We start from the raw sequence: 27,782 nt of genomic DNA, 5'->3' as shown, positions 1-27,782 counted from the left end.
TTTTATACCAGAAGAGTAGTAGTAGTAATGATGTCAACAAATCTAGAGGGAGGGGATCTGATGACATTGTGAATGGCTTTTTCATTATAGGGGCATAACTTGAGGTAGGGGGTGTAATTTGTTGGCGCGTGGTTTGTAGCACTGAGGGACGCAGTCAGAAACACTTGCTGTTTTTGCTCCCTGCTGTACGCTTTCATGTGTTTTGGAGGAAGTGTGGCTTTGGAGACGCTCTGAAGGGAGGGTGGATAACCTTCCTGAAAATGACCTACCCTACCTTTAAAGCTGGATAATCTGCTAAATGAGCAACAGTGACCATAATTCACACCTTCAGTCAGTGAAGCCACTCCCACAGCTATTCATGAGAGTTTAAATGTTGGGGAATATTCCCTATCTTCCCACAGGAGAAGAAGAATCAGCAAGCAGGAGGAATTATTCCAGGAGAAACTACTGACATACTATAGTAAAGATGGAGTTTCAGGAAGAACCCTGCAGAATAAAGGATGAAGATACAGAAGAACAAATAGGTTGGTTTTTTCCTTCCTTCTCTTTAATGACTGATGAGGAACATTAAAGCCCTAGGAATATTTTTACGTCTATGCTAGTGAATGCACACAGTAAAATGCACAACCTTGCAAAGTATACTTAATTTGACTTGTTACAACCCATGTTAAATTTCTTTGTATTCTTTCATGCTAGAGTTGATGAGGCTACTTTCTAACTTCTTTGCACAATCTCTCATCTATGTAGGCCTCCATTGTCGCTGTAGCTTGCATGTGTTCCGGTCTGTTTTGTTAATGCAGTTTTTCTTTGACTACCTTGTGAATCGATGCCCCCAGGGCATGGTTGCCACCTTGTGGGTAAACTAATTATTGCAAAACAAATTAAATGCTACCTGGGCGTACAAGTATGCACAGTAACAAAAATCAGGTGGTGCGCGTACAGTACACTCAGACTCTTCTGATGATGAATTCTGACCCCTGTATACACGTAAAAAGTGAATTATACTTTGGGCTTTAGATGAAAACTGACATAAGAATACATCTAGAACTAGATACTAGTAGACAGAAGTAAATTAGATTTGTGCTAAATTAAGAATTAACTTTATTTCTCATTTGTTTTTTGTTAATTTAATTTAATGTTTATTTTAGACCTGATGGAAGTAAATGAAGACAAACAGCATCATTTCACAAATGAAGATGGAAAACTGACATATAAAAATGAAGATGAACAACATCTGCTTCAAAATACTAATTTCAAAAATGAAGATGGAAATGGAGCCATTTCAAAGACTGAAGAGAATTTCACACAGAAACAAGCTGGAAAATCTCGAGTCAAAAAATCTTTAACCTGTTCTGAGTGTGGAATGATTTTCACTTATAAATCACACTTTAACAGACACATGAGAATTCATACTGGAGAAAAACCAGTCACCTGCTCTGAGTGTGGAAAGAGTTACAAACATAAAGGACACCTTAAGGTACACATGATAATTCACACTGAAGAGAGGCCTTATACATGCACTCAGTGTGGAAAGAGTTTCTGTCGCAAAAAGGACTTAAATGTCCATACGAGAAATCACAATGGAGAAAAAAAGTTCACATGCTCTGAGTGTGGAAAGAGTTGCAAGACTAAATCAAAGCTTAACATACACACGAGAATTCACACTGGAGAAAAACTGTTCACATGCACTCAATGTGGAAAGAGTTGTGTACAAAAAGCAAACCTTATAAGACACATGAGAATTCACACTGGAGAGAGGCCTTATACGTGCTCTCAGTGTGGAAACAGTTTCACATCCAAAACCGCTCTCAATGATCATCTGCACGTTCACTCTGGAGTGAAGTCATTCAGCTGCGATCAGTGTGATAAAACATTTTTTGCAAAATTAGGCTTAAGAAGACACCTTAAACTCCATGCAGCTGTGAAGCCTCACATTTGTTATTTTTGTGGAAAGTGTTTTACAAGACTGCAACATTTAAAAGAGCACGAAAGTATTCATACTGGTGTAAAACCTTATATGTGCTCTTGCTGTGGGAAAACCTTCATTACTTCGGGTGCATTAAAAAAACACCAGAGAGTTCATACTGGAGAGAAACCGCACCAGTGCTCTTCGTGTGAGAAGAGTTACACCCGATTATTTAATCTATGGACTCATAAGAAAAAGTGTTGCCCAAAGTTGTCTAATTAGCAAATGTTCATGTTGGTATGCTGCCTGTTATTTTTTAATTAAAAAAAATAATAATCTGTTTTATGTGTAGCGTTATTGGATAATCTATCTATCTATCTATACTTCATAACTTTATGAAATGTATGTATAATTCATCAAATTCTAACATAAGTGATTCTAAAAAGAAAGAAATTGTTAAATATTGAAACCGCCAGTAGGCGGCAGCGATTTGCTTTTTTGTTGAGTGAGTCACTTAAATCGTTCATTCAGCCAATTCGTTCAAAAGTCAGATTAATTTAGGAAGAAAACAAACACCGATGTGAATACTTTTGTCATTGATAATTACAGACACTATTGAAAAAATGAACTAACCAAATAGACGGCTGTTTTGGTAGCCTAACTGGTTACAGTTACATTGTAAATTGCAATGGATTAGCTAGCTAAAATATATGTGGAGGGTTACTTACACAATATTCTCATACCTCCTTCTCAGTATGCTTTATTCTTTTTAACGTCCCTCTTTGACCAGCAGTTTAACTTAGTTGGCTGCGCAACGGTTCTCTTAATTTTTGGTGCTACCCGTGCTCTCTCATTCAAACAGTACATCACCAATCGTTATTTTGGTGAAAGTGCGACGCTTTGGTTGGGCGTTAAGGCTGATTTATACTTCTGCATCGACTGTACGCCGTGGCTACAGCCTAGGCTGTTTGTACCATGTGTAGGCTATGACATAGCCTGACGTGCACCTCTTCAAAAATTTAACAACGCGTCAATTCTACGCGGACCGCAAGCGCTGTGATTGGTCTGCTAGAACCACTCCCTCTGGTCAAAAAAACTAGCGCGGAGCACTCGGAAAAGAGCAAGTGCTTTCAACTTCCATAGGAATGAAAAACGCTCTGTTTCAGGGGACACATGCAGTCATACTGCAACAAAAGTAATTACCTATTTGCAGATTTTCTGCTGTTTCTATTTGTAAGCTTCTCTGACAACTTGCATGACAAGCTGCTGCTTCTTTGGCTTTTGTTTTGATACACATTACAGCAGACACTGCCTCCTAGTGATCTGCATGCACATTGATACCCCCAATGGTTCGGAACGCATGTGATTCATTGATTAACAGCATTTAGCCATTTATATTGTGAAAGTTTATTATTTGCACGTAATTGTGTCCTAACAATTTAAAACAATCAAGCTTTTTTAAACAATTCAAACGCAAGAAGAAGAGGCAAATTACACAATCACATGTTGTTTTCTTGTGCACACACACTCAAAGCACGTGCGCTGCAGAGGCAACTTAAGTATTCTTATACAGCTGGTAATAAAGTCTTAAGTGAACCTAAACAGTTGAGAAAACTTGAGGAAGAAATCAGATGTGTTTCATCATATTGGTTCTGTGCATTCGGTTGTGCATTCCAGCCTAGTCTCATTGTTAACTTTCAAGACACAAAATATAATTTTTTGTTGAAGAAAGGCGCTGAAACAACTTAGTCCAAAAAGTAATGAAAATTAACTTATTTTGAGATTTTGGGTACTAGTTGAATCCATCCTGATTCTTGAAACCATTTTTTTTTTTTTTTCAGACTGTGAGGACATTCATTTCATTTTTAGAGTTTTTAAGTTAAATCTTCATATCTCTTAATATCTCTCACATTTTTATTATTAATAGTTGTACCATCTAACTTTAAAATTAAGTCAAGATGTAGCCTATATTAAAATGAACATCAGTAACACAATTACAAACTTCTTAGCAGATATTTGAAGTTTGATTCTTTATCCCAAATAAAACATATTTGGGGGAAATAAATAGTGTTTGTATAATCTGCAACTAGTCTTTGAAGGTTAGATAGTTTAATAGGGATTAGTTTCCACCAATAGAGGGCGCTCGTGCAACCGAAGCAATGACACATTCGAGTCTAAGAGAAGAAGAGAAGTGAGCGAGGGAAGGGAACATAAACATGTGAAGTGGAACACAGCCGTTCATTCTGCTCTAAATCTGCTGTTTTTAAGACTGTGAGTACATTTATTTTATCATTTATTTGGTGAAATCTAAATCCAAGCGACTAAACGAGTCGGTTCATTCAATGAATCATTTAGAAATTAATCAAAATGAACCGACTGATTTTGTAAACGCTCGTGAAACGTAAACTCGCTACTGACTGGTTTTTCATATTACAGTGAATATTGTGAATATTATGATTTGTGTTTTTATTTTATGTAATGAACGAATAAAACTTAGTAAACAGTTTTCAGTTAATGTCAATCATATCTAATGTAAGCAACATACAAATCAGCTAGAGGAGTTTGAGCAAAACACTTAAAGGCAGGTTAGGGAATTTGTTCCACAAACAGTTTTTGTTAAAAGAGGTCATGAACTGTGTTGGTTTAGTGTGTTGTAATGTTTCCTGGGGTGCTTTTTAAATCCAAAATTGTCATAATTCATGAATAAAAGGCATTTTTCCTACCCTGATTTTAACCTCTGATTTAAACGCTCTGTTTTAAGGGGCAATGTCTGCTGTGAGACTTTAGTGTAAACGCCCACTGCTGTGATTGGCTAACATCTTTGCATATGAAAATATCCAAGTATTACTCTCTCTTAGAGCGTTTTTACTATTACAGCTCTAAGGTTAACTAATCATGAAAAGTGTTTCATTACATTTAGACCTATGGCATTATATTTAGATTGTGGCATGAAAGGTTGCAGAGATGAACATTGTAGCCAATAGAATTAGCACTGTTACTTACATGTTGTTGCGTTACTGTCGAGTCCAGGCACTGCACAATATTTTGTAATCCTCAACGGCATGTTTATTGCTTGGTAGCTCAATCTGGTTTAGCACCACATAGGCCTATGTAGTGATGGCTGATTTCGAAACACATGCTTCATGAAGCTCCGAAGCTTCATGAATCATTTGTTTCGAATCAGTGATTCGGAGCGTGTATCAAACTGCCAAAGTCACGTGATTTTAGTAAACGAGGCTTCATTACGTCCTCACTGTTTCGAAACATTTCAAAACAATTCGACATTTCAGTGGTTCACCGGTAGAGGGCGATGATAAAGTTAAACCATGAATCATGCAGATTCACTGAGAAGCATTGAAAAAGTGTCTATGGGTTTTACCTGATCTCTGATCAGTTTTATAAATTTGTAGATGTTTTAATTAGACATTAGAATAATTAAAATAAATAATGGTAGTTATTAATCCCTTATTGGCCTGTTTAGCTTGAGCCATGGAACAGAGAAACAAGCCTTGAAAATTGATAAAAAAAACAGATATACAGTCACTCTATATGTAGCCTAATCTTATTAGAGAATTAGTTAATTGCATTTAATAGATTTTACTTTCAATAAAACATTTGCAATATATTTGTAAAAGGTGTTTTTACTGCATGTTTAGTTTGAGTTTTGTTGCATTTACACTCTTTTGACCACTAGGGGTCACCGTGGAGTCAAGTGTCAGATTGTTTCGAAGCCTTGAATCATTACGGCACATTTGATTCAACTGCTTCAGTGTTTCACGAAGCCTCGCTCTGCCCATCACTAGGCCTATGTTACTTTTGCATGTCATGCGCAAATCGGTGAGCGGGGCTAAACAGGCAGTAAGAAGTAGGCGTTGATCATCTTCTGCAGAGGCGGTGCTTGCTGCCCTTTGACGTCATAGATCCCCACTTAGTAAATCCTGTCGTTTGCTGGGTCTGGTGTCAATTAAAGCTTTTATTGGACTAATGGTGCGTTCACACCGGACGCGAATGAAGCGGTAAGCGCGAGTGATTTACATGTTAAGTCAATGCAAAGACGCGAATTGACATCCTGCGGCGCGATTCGCGCGAATGAAGCGGCGCGAATGACGCGATTCGCGCGAATCGCGCAAGTTGAAAAATCTGAACTTTGGCGAATTTCCGCGCCGCGTTAACCAATCAGGAGCTTGCTCTAGTAGTGACGTGACGTAGCGAGCTGAGGCAGAAATTCGAAACAACAATGGAGGACAAAATCATCGTCGCTGTACATCTTCATACATTTATAGAAACAGAAATAAAAAGGATCGTGTTTGAAAGAAAGTGAGTGAGGAGGTCGGACTATCTGATAAGTTGTAAAAAACGGTCTTTACTCAATTTGAGCTATATATATACATATATATATAAATACATATTAAGACTACAAGCCAACTAAAGACGACCAATTGAGCTTATTCGCTGTAATTTACAATTATTTCCCCACTGACAATTGTGTTTATTCAGAGGAAGTGTGCAGAAAGCAGTGGGAGAGTCTGGGACACATAAAGGAGCGGGAGAGCCCCTCTCATGACGCGAATTCGCGTCTGTTGTGAAGGGATTTTCACGCGCGAATGAAGCGAATGTCACGCGCGAATGAAGCGAGTAAACTCAAAATGTTCAAGCGTCCAACTACGCGCGAATAGCGCGATTTATTCGCGCAAGTCGCGTCTGGTGTGAACACAGAAAGTTTTCAGCTCTAAAATTTACAGGATATTCTTAAAGTATGATGACCTCTTATATGTCAAAAGCTCAAGGAAAATTTAATTTCTCATGTCATGACCCCTTTAAGCTGGTTGAATGTGAAGATTGACCAGATTTTTTATAACCAATACAAATTATTTGCATGTTTATTTGCAAAATTTAGGAGCACCCAACTGAAATTAAGGAGCACCTGTTTAAAAGAGTTATTTTATTTTAAAACAACACCACTGTTTGTAAAGAAATTAAAATGTTACTGATGCAATTACAATCATGGCCGATTCCGATTTTTTTTTTTTTTTTTAAACAAGCAAATTAGCAAAATCTTATACTGTGGCTGTTTTTTTTTTTTCTTTAAGCAAATGTATTTGTTGTGTATTTGCTCTATAACAGGCCAAACTGGTCTTACAAAAAACATCCGTAACCATTTGAAATTAGAGGCAACCGCTGTATTTTAATCATGATCCAAACAAAGATGCTACACACATGTAGGATGAGTGTTTGTTTTGTTTATGTCCTGTCAGTGTAAACATTTGAGATATTTTAAATATTTTAGATAGTCTGGGATACCCCAGATAGTCATGCAGTGTGAAAAGAACAGTGATCTGACCACTTTGACAATCGTGCAGTGTGAACTCGGCAGAGGGCTATGCAGAGTTGTAGACAGACATCAGTCACAGAGCGCCAAAAATAAACAGCAGCCACCATTTACAATCCTCCTGGACCAAAACAACAAGGATATGCTGCATTCATGCCATAACTACTGTAATTTGGAAGAGATGAAAACCCTTGACGTTATACTCTAAGTGGTTAATTTGACAGTCGTTTAAATGGAAGTTTTGTAACTGACTAGTCAACTAGTCTAAAGTAAGAAATGCCCTAAAGACTTGTATGTATATATGATCCATTTGAAACAATGAATCAATGCCATGCGATTGGCATTTGTTTGGTTTATGTGCTGAATATGGCTACGCATGGCTGCAGTGGAATTATGCCAGTATGACATGTCACAGCTTGCTCAGGGCTCATGGAAGAAGGGGGAACCGTAAATGTAGGTTTTATTGACAAAATAAATAAAACAAAATTAAATGGCAGGTGCATCATGGCCATACGGAAGAGGATTAGGGCCAAGCAATAATAAAAAAATAAAACCATCTCGAGATTAAAGTTGTTAAATTTAGAGAAAAAACTCGTTAAATTTCGAGAAAAAGGTCGAGATAAAATGTTGAGAATAAAGTCATTAAATTACAATAATAAAGTCGTTAAATTATGAGAATAAATTCGTTAATTTAATGACTTTATTCTCAACATTTTATCTCAACTTTTTTCTCGAAATTTAACAACATTTTTCTCAAAATTTAACGAATCTGTTCTCGTAATTTAACGACTTTTTTCTCGCAATTTAATGAGTTTATTCTCAACATTTTATCTCAACTTTTTTCTCAAAATTTAACAACTTTAATCTCGAGATGGTTTTATTTTTTTATTATTGCTTGGCCTTAATCCTCTTCCATATGGCCAGCTGCAGCACATACAAAACACAACTTAAATGTCCCAGGCCTGGTCCTCTCTTTCTCCATTGTCATTACTACTCTTTTTATTTTTCCTACAACAAGTCATGCCTCCTGTGAAGAAACAACAGTGGATGTAATTGACTAAAACAATCTTTTGAAGTAAATTATTTAATTTTTTATGCATGAAATGTTTGTAAGACTAACTTATTTTGTTTTTGAATCTTATGAAATAAAAAATAACATATATTTGCAAAACATAAGTTAAATTATACAAACCTGATTCCAAAAATTTGGGACACTGTACAAATTGTGAATAAAAACAGAATGCAATGATGCGGAAGTTTAAACTTTCAAAATTTTATTCAGAATACAACATAGATGACATATCAAATGTTTAAACTGAGAAAATGTATCATTTTAAGGGCAAAATAAGTTTTTTACATTTCATGGCATCAACACATATCAAAAAAAGTTAAACCTACCCTTCCATAAAATCAAGATTTACTGTAGAGTTTAATATTTAAAATGCTTTAAAAACTTAGGAAAATGGTCTGGTGAAATGTTATATGACCTTAACACTAGGTGGCAATAGTGAAGCTTAAAAAGCTAGGGAAGTGAAGAAGGAAGTGTAGTAGTAGTGATGATGTCAGCGAATGATGTCAGGGGCTCTGATGACATTGTGAATGGCTGTTTCTTTATGGGGGCGTTACTTAAGGTAGGGGGTGTAATTTGTTAATTTGCTAGACTCTCTGAAAATTACCTACCCTACCTTTGAAGCTGGATAGTTGAGAGTGATTGTAAGTGTGATAAGCAACAGTGACCATAATTCACACCTTCAGTCAGTGAAGCCACTCCCACAGAAATTCAGTTTAAATGCTGGGTAATATTCTTCCCACAGGATAAGAAGCAGCAGCAAGCAGGAGGAATTACTGCAGAAGAAACTATTGACATATTATTGTAAAGATGGAGTTTAAGGAAGAACCCTGCAGAATAAAAGAAGAAGATACAGAGGAAAGAATAGGTTGGTGTATTCCTTCCTTCTCTTTAATGACTGATGAGGAACATTAAAGCTCTGGGAATACTTAGGTTTTTTTATGTGTATGCTAATGAACGTGGACAGTCGATTGCACAGCTTTGCAAAGTATACTTCATTTGACTCATCCACATACACAGGCATTCGACATGCGCTGTTTTGATCAATCTTCAGTATGAGTTACAACTTATGTAAATATATTTATATTCTTTCATGCTAGAGTTGTACAAATTAGACTACTTTCTAACCTCTTTGCACAATCTCTCGTCAATGTAGGCCTCCACTGTCGCTGTAGCTTGCATGCATTCCGGTCTTTTCTGTTAAAGGTGCCCTAGAATTGAAAATTGAATTTACCTCAGCATAGTTAAATAATTAGAGTTCTGTACATGGAAATGACATACAGTGAGCCTCAAACACCATTGTTTAGTCCTTCTTATGTAAATTTGATTTGTGCAAAAGATCTCTGAAGAACAGGTGAATCTCCACGTAACACCGACTGTGATGCAACAGTTGGGATCATTAATATGTACGCCCTCAAATTTTGCATATGCCAGTCCATGTTCAAAGCATTAGACAAGCCAGTATTAATGTCTGGAGCTGCACAGAGCTGAATCAACAGACTTTATGCAGGTAAGCAAGCAAGGACAACAGCGAAAAATGGCAGATGGAGCAATAATAACTCACATGATCCATGATATCATGATATTTTTAAACTTATTTGTAAACTGTCTTTCTAAATATTTCGTTAGCATGTTGTTAATATACTGTTAAATGTAGTTAAAGTTACCATTGTTTCTTACTGTATTCACGGAGACAAGAGCCGTCATTATTTTCATTATTAAACACTAGCAGTCTGTATAATTCATAAACACTTCATTCTTTATAAATCTCGCCAACAGTGTGTAATGTTATCTTTAACCACGGAGCACTATCAAACTCATTCAGAATCAAATGTAAACATCCAAATAAATACCACACTTTCATGATCTGATAGGCTGCATGATGAACATTTTGTAAAGATCTATTTTGAGGGTTATATTAGCTGTGTGGACTTTGTTTATGAGTATTATAGAGTTGCGAGCTTGGGGGCGGGGAGCGCAAGCATTTAAAGGGGACACGCACTGATTCAGCACATTTATAATTATGCCCCATAAAATCTATGGGGTATTTTAAGCTGAAACTTCACAGACACATTCCGAGGACACCTTAGAATTATATTACATCTTGTGTGCGTTCTAGGGCACCTTTACTGCAGTTTTTCTTTGACTGCCTTGGGAATCGACGCCCCTAGGGCATGGTTGCCACCTTGTGGGTAAACCATTTACTGCAAAACAAATTATTCTACCTGTGCGTACAAGAATGCACGGTTACAAAAATCAGGCGGTGCATGTACAGTACACTCATACTCTTCTGATGATGAAATTCATGTGACGTGCACTGTATGCTGACCCTTGTGTACACGTAAAAAGTGAATTATACTTTGGGCTTTCTAGAATACATCTAGAACTAGATACTAATAGACAGAAGTAAATTAGATTTGTGCTAAATTAAGAATTAACTTTATCTTATGACTTATTTGTCCTTTTGTTTAATTTAATTTAATATGCTGATTTTAGACTTGATGGAAGTAAATGAAGACAAACGGCATCATTTCACAAATGAAGATGGAAAACTGACATATAAAAATGAAGATGAACAACATCTGCTTCAAAATGCTCATCATTTCAAAAATGAAGATGGAAATGCAGCTGTTTCAAAGACTGAAGAGAATTTTACACAGAAACAAGTTGGAAAATCTCGAGTCAAAAGATCTTTAACCTGTTCTGAGTGTGGAAAGATTTTCACATATAAATCACACTTTAACAGACACATGAGAATTCACACTGGAGAAAAACCTTTTACATGCTCTGAGTGTGGAAAGAGTTACAAACATGAAGGACACCTTAAGGTACACATGATAATTCACACTGAAGAGAGGCCTTATACATGCACTCAGTGTGGAAAGAGTTTCTGTCGCAAAGAGGACTTAAATGTACATACGAGAAATCACAATGGAGAAAAAACTTTCACATGCTCTCAATGTGGAAAGAGTTACATGACTAAATCAGAGCTTAACAGACACACAAGAATTCACACTGGAGAAAAACTGTTCACATGCACTCAATGTGGAAAGAGTTGTGTACAAAAATCAAACCTTTTAAGACACATGAGAATTCACACAGGAGAGAGGCCTTATACGTGCTCTCAGTGTGGAAACAGTTTCACATCCAAAACCGCTCTCAATGATCATCTGCACGTTCACTCTGGAGTGAAGTCATTCAGCTGTGATCAGTGTGATAAAACATTTGTTGTGGAATCAGGCTTAAGAAGACACCTTAAACTCCATGCAGCTGTGAAGCCTCACATTTGTTATTTTTGTGGAAAGTGTTTTACACGACTGCAACATTTAAAAGAGCACGAAAGTATTCATACTGGTGTAAAACCTTATATGTGCTCTGACTGTGGGAAGACCTTCATTACATCAGGTGCATTAAAAAAACACCAGAGAGTTCATACTGGAGAGAAGCCGTACAAGTGCTCACATTGTGGAAAGAGTTTTGCTCATTCAGGACACGTGAAAGATCATATGAGAGTTCATACTGGAGAGAAACCACACCAGTGCTCTTCATGTAGGAAGAGTTTCACCCGATTATTTAATCTATGGACTCATAAGAAAAAGTGTTGCCCAAAGTTGTCTAATTAGCAAATGTTCATGTTTAGATCCATGACTTTTAAATAATTTTATATTTAGATTAAGCAAAAGAAGGAATTACCTTAAATAGAGTAATTTAAAATTAGTAGTGAAGTTTGATGGTTTGACAAGGGGAATCTTTGGAGAAGGTCAAAATTGTAGTGTATTGCATTCTAAGTGGGGGTGTAACTGATCACAGTCGATCCGTGATCCGTACGAACAGGCCCCATGGTTCGGAAAGCATGTGATTCATGGATTAAAGGCATTTAGCCATTATATAGTGAAAGTTTATTATTTGCACGTAATTGTGTCTTACCAATTTAAAACACTCAAGCTTTTTTAAACAATTAAAATGCAAGAAGAGGCAAATTTCACAATCACACGTTTTCTGTGCACACACACTCAAAGCACGTGCGCTGCAGAGGCAACTTAAGTATTCTTGTATACAGTTGGTTATAAAGTCTTAAGTGAACCTAAACAGTTGAGAAAACTTGTCAGATATGTTTCATCATATTGGTTCAGTGCATTCGGTTGTGCATTCCAGCCTGGTCTCATTGTTAATACGTAGCTATAAATACATAACTTTCAAAGACACAAAATTTATATTTTTGTATGTTTAGAAAGGTGCTGAAACATCCAATTTTGACGTATTTATAGCACTAAAATGTAAAAATACATTTTTTCAGCAAAATAACGTAAAATATTCTTGAATCTTACATGTCATAAAAATATAACGTTATGTATAATTTCCCTTTATTGAGAGAAACATTTCAGATTACATAAAAAATATCTTAATTTGTGAATGGTGAAAGTCTTACAGGTTTGGAATGACATGAGGGTGAGTAATTAATGACTTTTTAAAAAAGAGTTTTAGGTGAACTAAGTGTAACAGAGACAAATTTACAATTGATACATAAAGAAATGTAAAAAAAAAAAAAAAAAACAACAGGACTTTGCCTCTTGTTTGTGTGTGTGTGTGTGTGTGTGTATATATATAATATATATATATATATAATATACTGGCTATCGGCAGCTTTTTTTGCATTTATGCTCTTTATGGGAAAATGCTTATGCAATTAATCTCATTGGATTCATATTCTGGTATCATTTTCTTGCTAGTATAGTATGCATCATCAAATCTTTTATTAAAAAAAATAGTTTTTACCGAGCAAACAGCAGAAATGGCAACAAACTCTGAAAGACCATGCCTGGGGATAAGGCTTAAGGTCATTTAGGCTCTTATATTATATGGTTATATGTTATTTTGACAGTTTAGTCCAAAAAAATAATGAAAATTAACGTATTTTGAGATTTTGGGTACTAGTTGAATCCATCCTGATTCTCGAAACAATATGTTTATCAGACTGTGAGGACATTAATTTTATTTTTAGAGTTTTTAAGTTAAATCTTCATAATTGTACCATCTAACTTTAAGTCAAGATGTATATTAAAATGAACATCAGTAACACAATTACAAACTTCTTAGCAGATATTTGAAGTTTGATTCTTTATCGCAAATCAAACATATTTGGGGAGATAAATAGTGTTTGTATAATCTGCAACTAGTCTTCTTCGTCTTCTTCATCTTCTTCTTCTTCTTAATTTATTGGCGGTTGGCAGACCAGCTTTCGGTGCATTACCGCCATCAACTGAACTGGAGTGTGGAGCATCGATGGGAAATGAGAAAAAACTAACAAAAAAAAAACTATATTCTTAAATCAATTCCTGTTTCCTTTAAAAACCTTAATATTGCATATTCCATAGGAATTCGTCCAATTTTTTTAGCCAGAATATTTTTTAATGATATTGTATTATGCTCCATTTCCCTCATCTTATCCTTTAACTCTTGTCTTTTATTTTTATATGCTATGCATTTTATGAGAACATGTTCAACTGTTTCTGGTTCATTACACTAATTGTACTTCCCTGTAGGATGTTTATTGATTTTATGTAAACTATAATTTAACCCTGTGTGTCCTATGCGAAGTCTAAAAATTAATGATGATTCTTTCCTTCTTAATATTGAATTCCAATATCCTTTTCCCACTTTTTTTCTGAATCTGAAACAGGTGTCTCCCCTTCATCTCTCTTTCCCAACGCGTCTGCCAGATGTCATGTGCCGCCCTACGAATACATGTTTTTGCTTCTGATTTACTCATATCAATGTGAATCTCTACATTTCTGCTTTTAAGTGAGTTCTTTGCCAGAATATCTACCACCACATTGCCCTCCACCCCTACATGTGCCGGAACCCAAAGAAATCCAATGTCATTTCCTTTATTATTTAGCCTGTATAATGACTGTAAAATTTCAAATACAGTATCTTGTCTTCTATCAGAATGACCAGATTGTAAACTTTCCAGGGCTGCTGCCACAGAATCAGTACATATAACTGCTATCTCAATATTAATTTCCTCCACCCACTGTAAAGCAGAGAAATGCAACTAATTCAACAGTGAATACTGATAAATTATCAGTTGTTCTCTTTTTGATTCTGATATTTTGGAATAAATACAGCTGCTCCAGTTTTGCCTGACATTGGATCTTTTGATCCGTTGGTAAAAATATGTATTATATCTCTATACTTCTTTACCATGTATTGCCGAACAACATATTCTTCTGATATTTTCTCATTCTCCTTACTTTCTTTGTGTAACTGAATGTCTATATAGGGCATTGGAAACATCCATGGAGGAATAGCAGGCAATGACACAGTTTGGCTATAATTGGGCTAATTGCATACCTATCCATCCTATACTGCGATTATTTCCTTGAGTATGTTCAAAGTCCCTTTAAGACAAGTCATTTCACTCGGCGGCCATCTTTGAAACGCCTCTCGGGCATCCTGGACATCATGCAGCTCCTATCTCTTTGAATGGGGAAACATCAGATTCTCCAAAACTGTTCGTCAACCTTGCGATTAAATTTGATATTTGAAATCACCAATGAAATCTAACAACAACCGACTCATAAATTTAGTTTCTAAACGCTCGAATCATGACAAAAAAACTTTTTCAGGCTGGATCAAGCTAATGCGCATGCGCAGACCTAAATGCGCGTCTCTTTGGGGGCGCGCGTCTGATTGTTTAGAAACCGGTGATTCTAACGGCCGCTGAAGTGACGCGATGACTTTACCAGTCGGCGATTGGCTCTTGGCTTTAGAAGGCGGGACTTATTCCGCCATATTGCGCGTTACACTTTCTCCCATTCAAAACAATACGAGTGACACATTTTGTGTTATTCTATAGTCTTTGGTATGTTCCCAGCACTCATGAAATACATATCTAGTACACTCTAAAAATTGCTGGGTTAAAAACAACACAGCATTTTTTAGAGTGCAGGGTGTGATTCATTATGCCCTTTCAATGTTACCCAGTATACAATAGACACCTGTTGAAGCTGATTACACTGATTCATTTATGATCCGATGCTTCCTGAAGCAGTGTTTTGAAATCGGCCATCACTAAATAAGTTTTTTTTTTTTTTTTTTGGTGCACCAAAAATATTCTCGTCACTTTATAATATTAAAATTGAACCACTGTATTCACATGAACCGATTTAAATATGTTTTTAGTACCTTTATGGATCTTGAGAGAGGAAATGTCATTGCTTCCTATGGAGACCTCACTAGCCATCGATTTATATTAAAATGAACATCAACACACAACAGTCGAAGGAGTCCAGAAGGTAAATACAGTTTCAAACTTCTTAGCAGATATTTGAAGTTTGATTGTTTATCCCCAATGAAACATATTTGGGGAGATAAAGTGTTTGTATAATCTGCAACTAGTCTATGAAGGTTAGATAGTTTATTAGGGATTAGTTTCCACCAATAGAGGGCGCTCCTGCATCCGAAGCAATGACACACATTCGAGTCTAGGAGAAGAAGAGAAGTGAGCGAGGGAAGGGAACATAAACATTAGAAGTGAAGCACAACCGTTCATTCTGCGCTAAATCTGCCGTTTTTCAGACTGTGAGTACATTTATTTTATAATTTATTTGGAGAAATCTAAATCCAAGAGACTAAACGAGTCGGTTCATTTAGTGAATCATTTAGCAATGAATCAAAATTGAGCCGCGTAGTGTGGCGTCTAAAAGTATTTGTCATCGCGTCTGAATAATGACCAATACTGACGAGTTTGTGTAGGCTATATTAGATTGTATACTCGGCCGGTGCGAGGCTCAAAGCGTTATAAGAATCCAAATGAACGAGTACAGTAAGAGCAAATAGTTAAATAGAATAATCAAATGTAGAGCTAAATTGTTATACAAATGAACAACAATCAATTGACATTCTTATCTAAATTCGATGTCATAATATAATGGAGTAAGATAAAAGTTTACTTGGAATTAAACTACTTTGCCACACTGAAACGACCGATCACAATTCACACCTTCAGTCAGTGAAGCACCTCCCACAGCCTTTCATAAGAGTTTAAATGATGGGGAATATTCCCATCTTCCCACAGGAGAAGAAGCAGTAGCAATCAGGAAGAATTACTCCAGGAGAATCTACTGACATACTATTGTAAAGATGGAGTTTAAGGAAGAACCCTGCAGAATAAAAGAAGAAGATACAGAGGAACAAATAGGTTGGTGCTTTCCTTCCTTCTCTTTAATGACTGATGAGGAACATTAAAGCCCTGGGAATACTTAGGTTTTTTTATGCGTATGCTAATGAACGTGGACAGTCAAATGCACAGCCTTGCAAAGTATACTTCATTTGACTCATCCACATACACAGGCATTCGACATGCACAGTTTTGATCAATCTGTCATTATGAGTTACATCTCATGTAAATATCTTTGTATTCTTTCATGCTAGAGTTGTACAAATGATTGTACAAGCTTCTTTGCACAATCTCTCATCTATGTAGGCCTCCATTGTCGCTGTAGCTTGCATGCGTTCCGGTCTGTTTTGTTAATGCAGTTTTTCTTTGACTACCTTGTGAATCAACGCCCCCAGGGCATGGTTGCCACCTTGTGGGTAACCTAATGACTTGAAAACAAACCATATGCACAGTTACAAAAATCAGGCGGTGCGCGTACAGTACACTCATACTCTTCTGACGATGAAATTCATGTCACGTGCACTGTATGCTGACCCTCGTGTATGTGTAAAAAGTGAATTATACTTTGGGCTTTTGGTGAAAACTGACATAAGAATACATCTAGAACTAGATTCTAGTAGACAAGTAAATTAGATTTGTGCTAAATTAAGAATTAACTTTGTCTCTCATTTGTCTTTTTTTAATTTAATGTTTATTTTAGACCTGATGGAAGTGAATGAAGACAAACAACATCATTTCACAAATGAAGATGGAAAACTGTCATGTAAAAGTGAAGATGAACAACATCTGCTTCAAAATCCTCATCATTTCAAAAATGAAGATGGAAAACTGACAAATAAAAATGAAGACAAACAACATCTGCTTCAAAAAACAAAAAATGAAGATGGAAATGCAGTTGTTTCAAAGACTGGAGAGAATTTTACACAAAAACAAGCTGGAAAATCTCGAGTCAAAAAATCTTTAACCTGTTCTGAGTGTGGAAAGATTTTCACGTATAAATCACACTTTAACAGACACATGAGAATTCACACTGGAGAAAAACCAGTCACCTGCTCTGAGTGTGGAAAGAGTTACACGACTAAATCAGAGCTTAAGAGACACACGAGAATTCACACTATAGAAAAAATGTTCACATGCACTCAATGTGGAAAGAGTTGTGGACAAAAATCAAACCTTTTAAGACACATGAGAATTCACACTGTAGAGAGGCCTTTACGTGCTCTCGGTGTGGAAACAGTTTCACATCCAAAACCGCTCTTAATGACCATCTGCACTTTCACTCTGGAGTGAAGTCATTCAGCTGCGATCAGTGTGATAAAACATTTGTTGTGGAATCAGGCTTAAGAAGACACCTTAAACTCCATGCAGCTGTGAAGCCTCACATTTGTTATTTTTGTGGAAAGTGTTTTACATGACTGCAACATTTAAAAGAGCATGTGCTCTGACTGTGGGAAGACCTTCATTACATAATTAATGACTTATAACAAAAATTTTTAGTTGAACTAACTGTTTGTGTAACAGAGACAAATTTATAATTGATACATAAAGAAATTTTGTGGATTTTTATATATATATATATATATATATATATATATATATATATATATATATATATATATATATATAAAAATAAAATCAGACACAAACATGAGGCAAAGTCCTTTTTTTTTTTTTTTACATTTCTGTTTGTGCAGCTTTATGTGCGTTTATGTTCTCTATGGGAAAATACTCTGAAAGACTGTGCCTGGGGATAAAGTTTAAGGTCATTTAGGCTCTTATTATATGGTTATATGTTTTATTTTGACAAACAATTTAGTCCAAAAAAGTAATGAAAATTTACTTATTTTGAGCTTAACTTATTTTGAGATTCTTTAAACATTTTAACTGTTTCAGACTTTGAGGACATTAATTTTATTTTTAGAGTTTTTAAGTTAAATCTTAATATTTCTTACTATCTCACATTTTTATTATTAATAGTTGTACAATCTAACTTTACAATTAAGTCAAGATTTATATTAAAATGAACATCAACACACAACAGTCAAAGGAGTCCAGAAGGTAAATACAGTTTCAAACTTCTTAGCAGATATTTGAAGTTTGATTGTTTATCCCCAATGAAACATATTTGGGGAGATAAAGTGTTTGTATAATCTGCAACTAGTCTATGAAGGTTAGATAGTTTATTAGAGATTAGTTTCCACCAATAGAGGGCGCTCGTGCAACCGAAGCAATGATGCACATCTGAGTCTAGGAGAAGAAGAGAAGTGAGCGAGGGAAGGGAACATAAACATGTGAAGTGGAACACAGCCGTTCATTCTGATCTAAATCTGCTGCTTTCTAGACTGTGAGTATATTAGTTTTATAATTTATTTGGAGAAATGTAAATCCAAGCGACTAAACGAGTTGGTTCATTCAGTGAATCATTTAGAAATGAATCAAAATGAACTTGATGTAAACGCTCGTGAAACGTAAACTCGCTACTGACTGGTTTTTCATATTACAATTTGTGAATATTATGATTTGTGTTTTCATTTTATGTAATGAATAAATGAAACTTGATAAACAGTTTTCAATTAATGCAAATCATATCTAATATAGCAACATAAAAATCAGCAAGAGGAGTTGTTTGGGCAAAACACTTAAAGGTGCAATATGTAATATTTTTGCAGTAAAATATCCAAAAACCACTAGGCCAGTGTTATATATTTTGTTCACTTGAATACTTACAATATCCCACATTTTTCTAACTATTTGTAAATCATGAGAAAATTGCAATTTTACCCAAGGCTCCGTGACGTGTGAGGAGTCGCCTGTCAATTGCATCATACCCGCGTTACCCTCGGTTTCCGGTTTTATTTTGTAGAAACCATGAAAACACCAAAGACGCCATTAATGTATTACACGTTTTAATAGACATAATTATTTGTATTAATAGTAATACATAATTGTCTCCATCATACAATACGTTTTAAAATTAATTCCATGCCATTTATCAACACAAACCATCCAGCATTTAATATGATATCGCTAAAATCTTACTGCAGTGTGTAACAGTGTCTCACAGCAGCCGCAGAGAGAACACTCAGAGTAACGTTATAACATAATTTTAAACGCACTCAAATGCACCTCATAATAAACAGAGCTGCGTTAACGTTACTTCATACCAAAGAGTGTATTCTTTGCTCATACTCATGACCGGAAAAGCGGAAACAGCGCGGAAACGGCGACTGTGTCATAATAAATGTTCCGCTGCTCGTGAGGCGTGTGTTGCGCAATCGCTCCAGCGGCCTCATTCAGCTCCCACAACACTCGGTCCTGCTCTACTTCATACTAAATAACCTCATCCATGAACATGATTTGTTCCAGAGTCCTATCCCTATTCTTTTGCACCATCCGTTGAGATGGAGACCACATGTCCCAAGATTCCGCTCTAAAACGTAGCGTCATCAAGCTACGCTTTTGTTTTGAATAGGCTTCTTGCGACCTCTAGTGGCCAAAATTATTACATATTGTACCTTTAAAGGCAGGGTAGGCGATTTGTTCAAGAAAGTTTTTGTAAAGATTGACCAAATTTTTATAACCAATAAGTATGAATATAGCATCTAAAAATAATTCAACACATTTGCTTTGCCTACCCTTACGACCATGTCATAGCAGGTATTTTGCATTTTTTTTTTAATACTACAGCTGCCTACATGCACAAGAGGCATCTGTTTACACTTGTACACACGTTTTCAGCTGTAGACGGAGATAGTTTCTGAAACACCGTGGGAACGCCAGTGTAGACGAGGATTGTTTTCGTTTACACGGCACCAATGTAAACGGTGTCCACTTCTCGCATGTGTTTGGTTGTGAAACATAGTTTGCGAACCAGACAGTGGTATCTGAATGCTACCCCAGATAGACATGCAGTGTGAAAAGAACAGTGATCTGACCACTTTGAAAATCGTGCAGTGTGAACTTGGAAGAAGACTATGCAGAGTTGTAGACAGACATCAGTCACAGAGCGGCAAAAACAAACAGCAATCCTCCTGAACCAAAACAACAAGGATATGCTGCGTTCATGCCATAACTACTGTAATTTGGAAGAGATGAAAACCATTGACGTTATACTCAGAGCAGTTAGTGATTGAAATTTATTTGGGTTGCGCGCTTTGACTAATTTGACGGTCGTTTAAATGGACGCATAAAGCTTACATTTTTTTTTTTTGTTTTTTTATTCTAATTCAAAATACTCCCATTTCTGAGCTCGCCCTGACACGAAGAAAATGCATGGGAGATCAGAGGTAAATTAAAGGAATATCTCTTAGCCTAAGGTGTTTTTTTCCATAGTGTTTTATTTTAATGTGTTAATTAAAAAGCTTTTAAATATAAATGTAAAAAAGTTCAGGGCTCAGGGAAGAAGGGGGAACTAACGAACTGTAAATGTAGGTTTTATTGACAAAATAAATAAAACAAAATTAAATGGCATGTGCATCATGGCCAACTGCCGCACATACAAAACACAACTTAAATGTCCCAGGCCTGGTCCTCTCTCATCCTCCATTGTCATTACTCCTCCTTTTATCCTTCCTAAACAAGTCATGCCTCCTGTGAAGAAACAAGCGTGGATGTAATTGACTAAAACAATCTTTTGAAGTAAATTATTTAGTTTTATGCGTGAAATGTTTGTAAGACTTATTTTGCTTTTGAATCTTAAGTATTAAATAAAATATATTTGTAAAACATAAGATAAATTATACAATCAGATTAATACACTAGACATACACATAGTAATTCTAGCTAAAAACCTAACCCCAAACCTACATAAAATCAAGATTTACTGTTCAGTTTAATATTTAAAATGCTTCATAACCTGAGGAAAATAAACAGGATTACTTATGGGGTCTGGTGAAATGTTATACGACCTTAACACTAGGTGGTGATAGTGAAGCTTAAAAAGCTAGGGAAGTGAAGAAGGAAGTGTAGTAGTAGTGATGACGGCTCTGATGACATTGCGAATCGCTGTTTCATTATGGGGGCATAACTTGAGGTAGGGGGTGTAATTTGTTGGCGTATGGTTTGTAGTAGTCGGACATGCTTACGTTTTTTTTTTTTTTTTTGCTCCCTGCTGTACGCTTTCATGTGTTTTGGAGTTTTGGTTTGGCTTTGAAGATGCACTGTAGGGAGGGTGAGATCTTATGCTTTCAAAGCTCACTATTGCTAGCCTCTCCAAAAATTACCTACCTTACCCTTAAAGCTGGATAATTGAGCTTGATTGTAAGTGTGATGATCATCTGCTAAATGAGCAACAGCAACCATAATTCACACCTTCAGTCAGTGAAGCTGCTTCCACAGCTGTTCATGAGTTGCTGGGGAACATTCCCATCTTCCCACAGGAGAAGAAGAAGAAGAAGCAGCAGCAAGCTGGAGGAATTACTCCAGGAGAAACTACTGACATACTATTGTACAGATGGAGTTTAAGGAAGAACCCTGCAGAATAAAAGAAGAAGATACAGAGGAACAAATAGGTTGGTGTTTTCCTTCCTTCTCTTTAATGACTGACGAGGAACATTAAAGCCCTAGGAATACTTTAGGTTTTTTAACCGTATGCTGAATGAACGTGGACAACCTTGCAAAGTATGCTTCATTTGATTCGTCCGCATACACAAGCATTCGACATGTGCAGTTTTGATCAATCTGTCAGTATGAGTTACAACTCATGTAAATATCTTTGTATTCTTTCAGGTGTACAAATGAGGGTACTACCTCCATTGTCGCTGACGCTGCATGCGTTCCGGTCTGTTCTGTTAATGCAGTTTTTCTTTGACTACCTTGTGAATGGACGCCCCCAGGCAAATATGCCACCTTGTGGATAATAGCAAAAAGAAATTTAATGCAAATTAATGTGTGGTTACAAAAATCGGGTGGCACAAGTACGTGCAAAGTACACTGACCCCTGTGTATGTGTAAAAAGTGAAGTATACTTTGGGTTTTAGATGAGAACTGATAAAAGATTATATCTAGAGCTAGATACTATAAGTAGACTTAGTAGTAAACTAGATTTGTGCTAATTTAAGAATTAAATGTATTTCTTTGTTTCTCAGTTGTCCTTTTTTAATTGAATTTAATATGTTGATTTTAGACCTGATGGAAGTAAATGAAGACAAACATAATTTCACAAATGAAGATGGAAAACTAACTTTTAAAAATGAAGACGAACAACATCTGTTTCAAAAACCTCATTTCAAAAATGAAGATGGAAATGCAGCCATTTCAAAGACTGAAGAGAATTTCACACAAAAACAATCTGGAGAATCTGGAATCAAAGGATCTTTAACCTGCTCTGATTGTGGAAAGAGTTACACATATAAATCACGCCTTGATAGACACATGAGAATTCACACTGGAGAAAAACCGTTCACCTGCTCTGAGTGTGGAAAGAGTTACAAACATGAAGGACACCTTAAGGTACACATGAGATCTCACACTGAAGAGAGGCCTTATACATGCACTGAGTGTGGAAAGAGTTTCTGTCGCAAAGAGGACTTAAATGTGCATGCAAGAGTTCACAATGGAGAAACACCATTCATATGCTCTGAGTGTGGAAAGATTTTCACATACAAATCACACTTTAACAGACACATGAGAATTCACACTGGAGAAAAACCTTTCACCTGCTTTAAGTGTGGAAAGAGTTACAAACATGAAGCACACCTTAAGGTACACATGAGATCTCACACTGGAGAGAGGCCTTATACATGCACTCAGTGTGGAAAGAGTTTCTGTCGCAAAGAGGACTTAAATGTACATTCGAGAAATCACAATGGAGAAAAACCGTTCACCTGCTCTGAGTGTGGAAAGAGTTACATGACTAAATCAGAGCTTAACAGACACACAAGAATTCACACTGGAGAAAAACTGTTCACATGCACTCAATGTGGAAAGAGTTGTGTACAAAAATCAAACCTTATAAGACACATGAGAATTCACACAGGAGAGAGGCCTTATACGTGCTCTCAGTGTGGAAACAGTTTCACATCCAAAACCGCTCTCAATGATCATCTGCACGTTCATTCTGGAGTGAAGTCATTCAGCTGCGATCAGTGTGATAAAACATTTGTTGTGGAATCAGGCTTAAGAAGACACCTTAAACTCCATGCAGCTGTGAAGCCTCACATTTGTTATTTTTGTGGAAAGTGTTTTACACGACTGCAACATTTAAAAGAGCATGAAAGTATTCATACTGGTGTAAAACCTTATATGTGCTCTTGCTGTGGGAAGACCTTCATTACATCAGGTGCATTAAAAAAACACCAGAGAATTCATACTGGAGAGAAGCCGTACAAGTGCTCACATTGTGGAAAGAGTTTTGCTCTGTCAGGAAACCTGAAAGATCATATGAGAGTTCATACTGGAGAGAAACCACACCAGTGCTCTTCATGTGGGAAGAGTTTCACCCGATTATTTAATCTATGGACTCATAAGAAAAAGTGTTGCCCGAAGTTGTCTGATTAGCAAATGTTCATGTTCAGATCCATCACTTACAAAATATTACATAAAGTAAATTTCTTGATATTCAGATTAATCAAAAGCTGGATAATTTGCTAAAATTAGTAGTGAAATTTGATTAATTTGATAATGGAAACCTATCAAAATAATAGTTTAAATCTAGTGTGTTGCTCGGATGAGGCAGGATATTTATTAATATATCTCCAATTATGTTCATCAGAAAGAAGAAAGTCATATACACCTAGGATGGCCACTGACATATAGTCCCTTAAGACCATTACTGACCAGTTATTTACACAACAGATTATAAGTTAAATTTTGTTGAGCGTTAGGCTATTTAACACTAAATCTTCCTTGAGGACTAATGTGGACAAAATCTTTTCTTTTTTTTTTTTTTTTAAATAAAAATGGTTTCCTAAATCTGAGCAGTACAAGACTTTTTACTTTTCCTAAGTTTACCACCTAAACACACACACACACACACACACACACACAAGGTTAGACTTGATTCAAAAATGTTAAGTAGTTAGGAAACAAATCCTTAATCTGTCCTTCATGGACACTCTGGGTGCCCATATAGGAAATGAATGGGTGAGACTATTTTATTTGTCCAATAAAAATCAATAAATCCAACACATTTACATTTTTTAGTTATTGTTAGTTTTATTCATTCTTACCTGTTTGGTACAATTTACCATTTTGAGATGAAATTTGATGTTTATTGTTAGAAATAAATTATTACTCTGTCTCACTCAACATCTCCCTTGTTGATAAAATGACGAAAAGCATCTCCCAAGTAAAACCACAACCCCCCTCACCATCACCATTAGATTAACAATGTTGAGTAGCTATTATATAAAACTTATCATGCAAAAGAAATATTAAAATTCTTTTAAAACTTCTACAAAACTTAATTGTATCTTACATACCACCGGTTTTTATTTTACTAATAAACTGAACATCTCAAAGGAAACGGGGTGGGCCTTTGACATTATATATGTCCTGTACTACTCTATAATTTCAGACACTTAAAACATAACCAACAAATGTTCTAGAATCAGATTTGTTCTAACAGTTTTTCTGTAAATTATTATGCAACAATCTGACACACAAAACTGAAGATTTTAAAGTTAAATGCCTGTATCTCTGAATTGCAAACTTTTCCTTTGTCTCTAATTTACACACATTCACACTCATCAATATTCTTTCAGCTTCTCTCTGAACTGAAGACTGATAGTTTAACAGTGCTGGAAATATAGAGCTAATTTCTGATAACACCACTTTTTGCAAGAATGTTGCAAGAGTGTGTTTGAACATAAATCTGTTCACACCATTCACACCTTCAGTCAGTGAAGCCGCTCCCACAGCCGTTCATGAGAGTTTAAATGCTGGGGAATATTCCCATCTTCCCACAGGAGAAGCAGGAGGAATTAAGCCAGGAGAAACTACTGACATACTATTGTAAAGATGGAGTTTAAGGAAGAACCCTGCAGAATAAAAGATGAAGATAGAGAGGAACAAAAAGGTTGGTGTTTTGCTGCAATCTCTTTAATGACATTATGATCAAATCTAAAAGAGGGACAACATTTTTGCTTAATTGTGACTCACTTTTTTTATAGATTATTGCTGTTCTCATTTCTCTTTAAATTTTGAAAATGTGATATGTTGATTTTAGATCCAATGGAGGTGAATGAAGACAACATGAGATTCAAATCATTTAAATTATTTCAAAGGAAGATGCAAAAACAGATATTTCAGAGACTGAAAAGTGTTTCACACAAAAACAAGCTCGAAAAACTGGAGTGAATGAATCTTTCACCTGCTCTGAGTGTGGAAAGAGTTTTAGACACCTAAAGGAGACACTCAGTGGAAAGTTTCATTCAGAAAGGAGGCTTAAATGTGCACATGAGAATTCACACTGGAGAAAAACCGTTGACATGCACTCAGTGTAGAAAGAGTTCATTAGAAAATCGCGATTAGAAATCACTTCCCCTCAACTGAGTTGAGGGGAATCTCGGGTGTCTATTGTTTTTGTCATCTTCAGTTTATACCTTCTGTTCTGGACTCCTGAAATTGTTGCCTGTCACTGATATTGTGGATTTGAATATAAATCTTGATGTCAATTTGAAGTAAGATTGTACAATTTTAGATTATTGTTTTAAAATCTGAATACATAGTTTTTAGACAAATTAGTGCATTCATGGTTTCTGAAATATTGTGTCAAAGTAAAGGAGCAACACGACAGAGATAGGCTTGCTGCGATAGTCTGTGTTACCGGCGTTCAGCCGCAACACCGAATACATCACTTGCCCACCGCTACACCACCCCCCACTATCATTTTTCATTTTTAATAGTAAAAAAATCATTTAGTTCAGTTAGAAAACTGACACTACAATTAAAAACTTAACATGTTGCTCAATGCAGCATGAGCCTAATGACAGTCATAGCTGACTGACAAGACCATGGTGGGTGATTCGGTTTCAAAGAGAAATCTAAAAGCGCCTAGCCTATTTAACAATATTTTGGATTTAAACCCAATGCTAATGGGGAATCTGCAAAAGATTAGTTGTGTTTTTCTAATTGTGGTTTTTATTAAGAATAATAATGAACCCAGCATTCAAGTAATTGCTGCCTGAGAATTGGTGCTAATTCGAAAGAGAAAGTAAAATGCGCTCAGATGCATAGTGTGGCGAGGGGGGCGTGGTTCAGCGAGGTCTGCAACCGGAGAGAATAGCGGGAGACGCGTGGTAAGTTAGTGGGTTGAATACAAATCACGAACACCTGTTTCTCATTCCAGTGATTGGCGCGGAGACAGGATAAAACGCCGTGAGAAGCAGGAGTGTGTGAGAGAGAGGGGAACTGCTGACTGAGTCGTGTCGAGTTACCTGGAGTGAAGCCCTTGTGGATTGTGTATACCGAACCTGGAGTGAAGCCCTTTGTGGATGGTGTATACCGAACCTGGAGTGAAGCCCGTTGTGGATTGTTTATTTTCGTTGTTGTGCGCTGCACAGTCTTTCTGTTGAACTTTGTGGAAAGTTAATAAAAGTCTCAGTCAGCAGTTGCTCGTCGACCCAGTCCTCTTCCTTCCCCCACTACGAACTTAACTGTGTTACACATAGATATTCAGTTTACAGACGTGGAACAAGAGGAGCAGAGCAAGTGTTATCAGTTCAATGAATGTGGATTAACCCTAGTCTCCAGGTGGTTGAAATGAAAACAAATGGCGACATCTAGAGGAACATCTGATGAACTGCTGAACTATTGTCATAACTTTCTATAGAAACACATGAGAGGCTTGAGACAGTAGGCCTACACTAAATCAATTTAAGTTTTAAGTGCTGAATTGCAACAGAACACATTCCCTTTTCCAAGCAATTTTATCTTCTGTGTGTGTCTCAGGATCCATATGAGCCATTTTTAGTTAAAACATTTTTTTAAGGACATTGGGGGTACCCCATACAATTGGTACCTTAATGTAAAATAAATGTTTTCATTAGGCCTAAATAATAAACATTTTTGCTCTTTTTCGTATTATTGTATGAGGGCTATGAGGCGCTCAAAGGGTTCAGGTTGAGTAAAAGTAGAAATGGATGGGTGTTTCCGGTTAGAGAAACGAGAGAGATTGATATCCCAGTTCAAACATTTATTGAGGTTCTTCTGTATGTATGTTGATATTTGAGGTCTAAATTAAACACAAATAATGAACAAGTAGGTTCATAAACAGTGTTTTAAACAGTAAAAAGTGGACTTACATTTGACATTTGTGGGGCCTATAAGTTGAAAAACTGGTTGAATATTTTATAAA

At 36.2% G+C, this 27,782-nt stretch overlaps 3 protein-coding genes and 2 long non-coding RNA genes across 12 annotated transcripts; 4 read left to right on the top strand and 1 right to left on the bottom strand.

Moving 5' to 3' along the window:
- The first annotated feature begins 466 nt into the window (after window positions 1-466).
- LOC137012312 (gastrula zinc finger protein XlCGF8.2DB-like) lies at window positions 467-2,188 on the top strand. The gene is made up of 3 exons (XM_067375436.1): window positions 467-524; window positions 1,266-1,460; window positions 1,713-2,188. The coding sequence occupies exons 1-3, from the start codon at window positions 467-469 to the stop codon at window positions 2,186-2,188; spliced, it is 729 nt and encodes a 242-aa protein (XP_067231537.1).
- A 1,890-nt stretch (window positions 2,189-4,078) lies between these two features.
- Window positions 4,079-12,803, top strand: LOC137013125 (gastrula zinc finger protein XlCGF57.1-like). Its single transcript, XM_067376750.1, has 3 exons — window positions 4,079-4,177; window positions 9,050-9,172; window positions 10,801-12,803. Exons 2-3 carry the CDS (start codon window positions 9,115-9,117, stop codon window positions 11,925-11,927), a joined length of 1,185 nt encoding a protein of 394 aa, XP_067232851.1. The 5' UTR covers window positions 4,079-4,177; window positions 9,050-9,114; the 3' UTR covers window positions 11,928-12,803.
- A 2,660-nt stretch (window positions 12,804-15,463) lies between these two features.
- LOC137013128 (uncharacterized) lies at window positions 15,464-18,100 on the top strand. Its single transcript, XR_010893664.1, has 3 exons — window positions 15,464-15,888; window positions 16,385-16,507; window positions 17,187-18,100. It is a non-coding gene; the product is annotated as an uncharacterized lncRNA (long non-coding RNA).
- Window positions 18,101-18,202: 102 nt separating this feature from the next.
- LOC137013123 (oocyte zinc finger protein XlCOF6-like) lies at window positions 18,203-24,343 on the top strand. 8 transcript variants are annotated; one of them, XM_067376743.1, is made up of 3 exons: window positions 18,203-18,830; window positions 21,868-21,996; window positions 22,611-24,343. In XM_067376743.1, exons 2-3 carry the CDS (start codon window positions 21,939-21,941, stop codon window positions 23,981-23,983), a joined length of 1,431 nt encoding a protein of 476 aa, XP_067232844.1. In that variant the 5' UTR covers window positions 18,203-18,830; window positions 21,868-21,938; the 3' UTR covers window positions 23,984-24,343. The 8 variants fall into 8 exon arrangements, with proteins under 8 accessions (XP_067232844.1, XP_067232845.1, XP_067232850.1 ...); XM_067376744.1 differs by having other exon boundaries at window positions 21,865-21,996; XM_067376748.1 differs by lacking the exon at window positions 18,203-18,830 and adding an exon at window positions 22,214-22,227 and having other exon boundaries at window positions 21,557-21,996.
- On the bottom strand, window positions 18,857-22,291 carry LOC137013129 (uncharacterized). Its single transcript, XR_010893665.1, has 3 exons — window positions 22,235-22,291; window positions 21,797-21,958; window positions 18,857-21,076 (listed from the first exon to the last, which is right to left on the bottom strand). It is a non-coding gene; the product is annotated as an uncharacterized lncRNA (long non-coding RNA).
- Window positions 24,344-27,782: the final 3,439 nt, after the last annotated feature.

Source organism: Chanodichthys erythropterus, chromosome 22, assembly GCF_024489055.1.
Source record: "Chanodichthys erythropterus isolate Z2021 chromosome 22, ASM2448905v1, whole genome shotgun sequence".
Taxonomy (NCBI): Eukaryota; Metazoa; Chordata; class Actinopteri; order Cypriniformes; family Xenocyprididae; genus Chanodichthys; species Chanodichthys erythropterus.
This window is presented reverse-complemented; position numbering and strand designations above follow the sequence as displayed.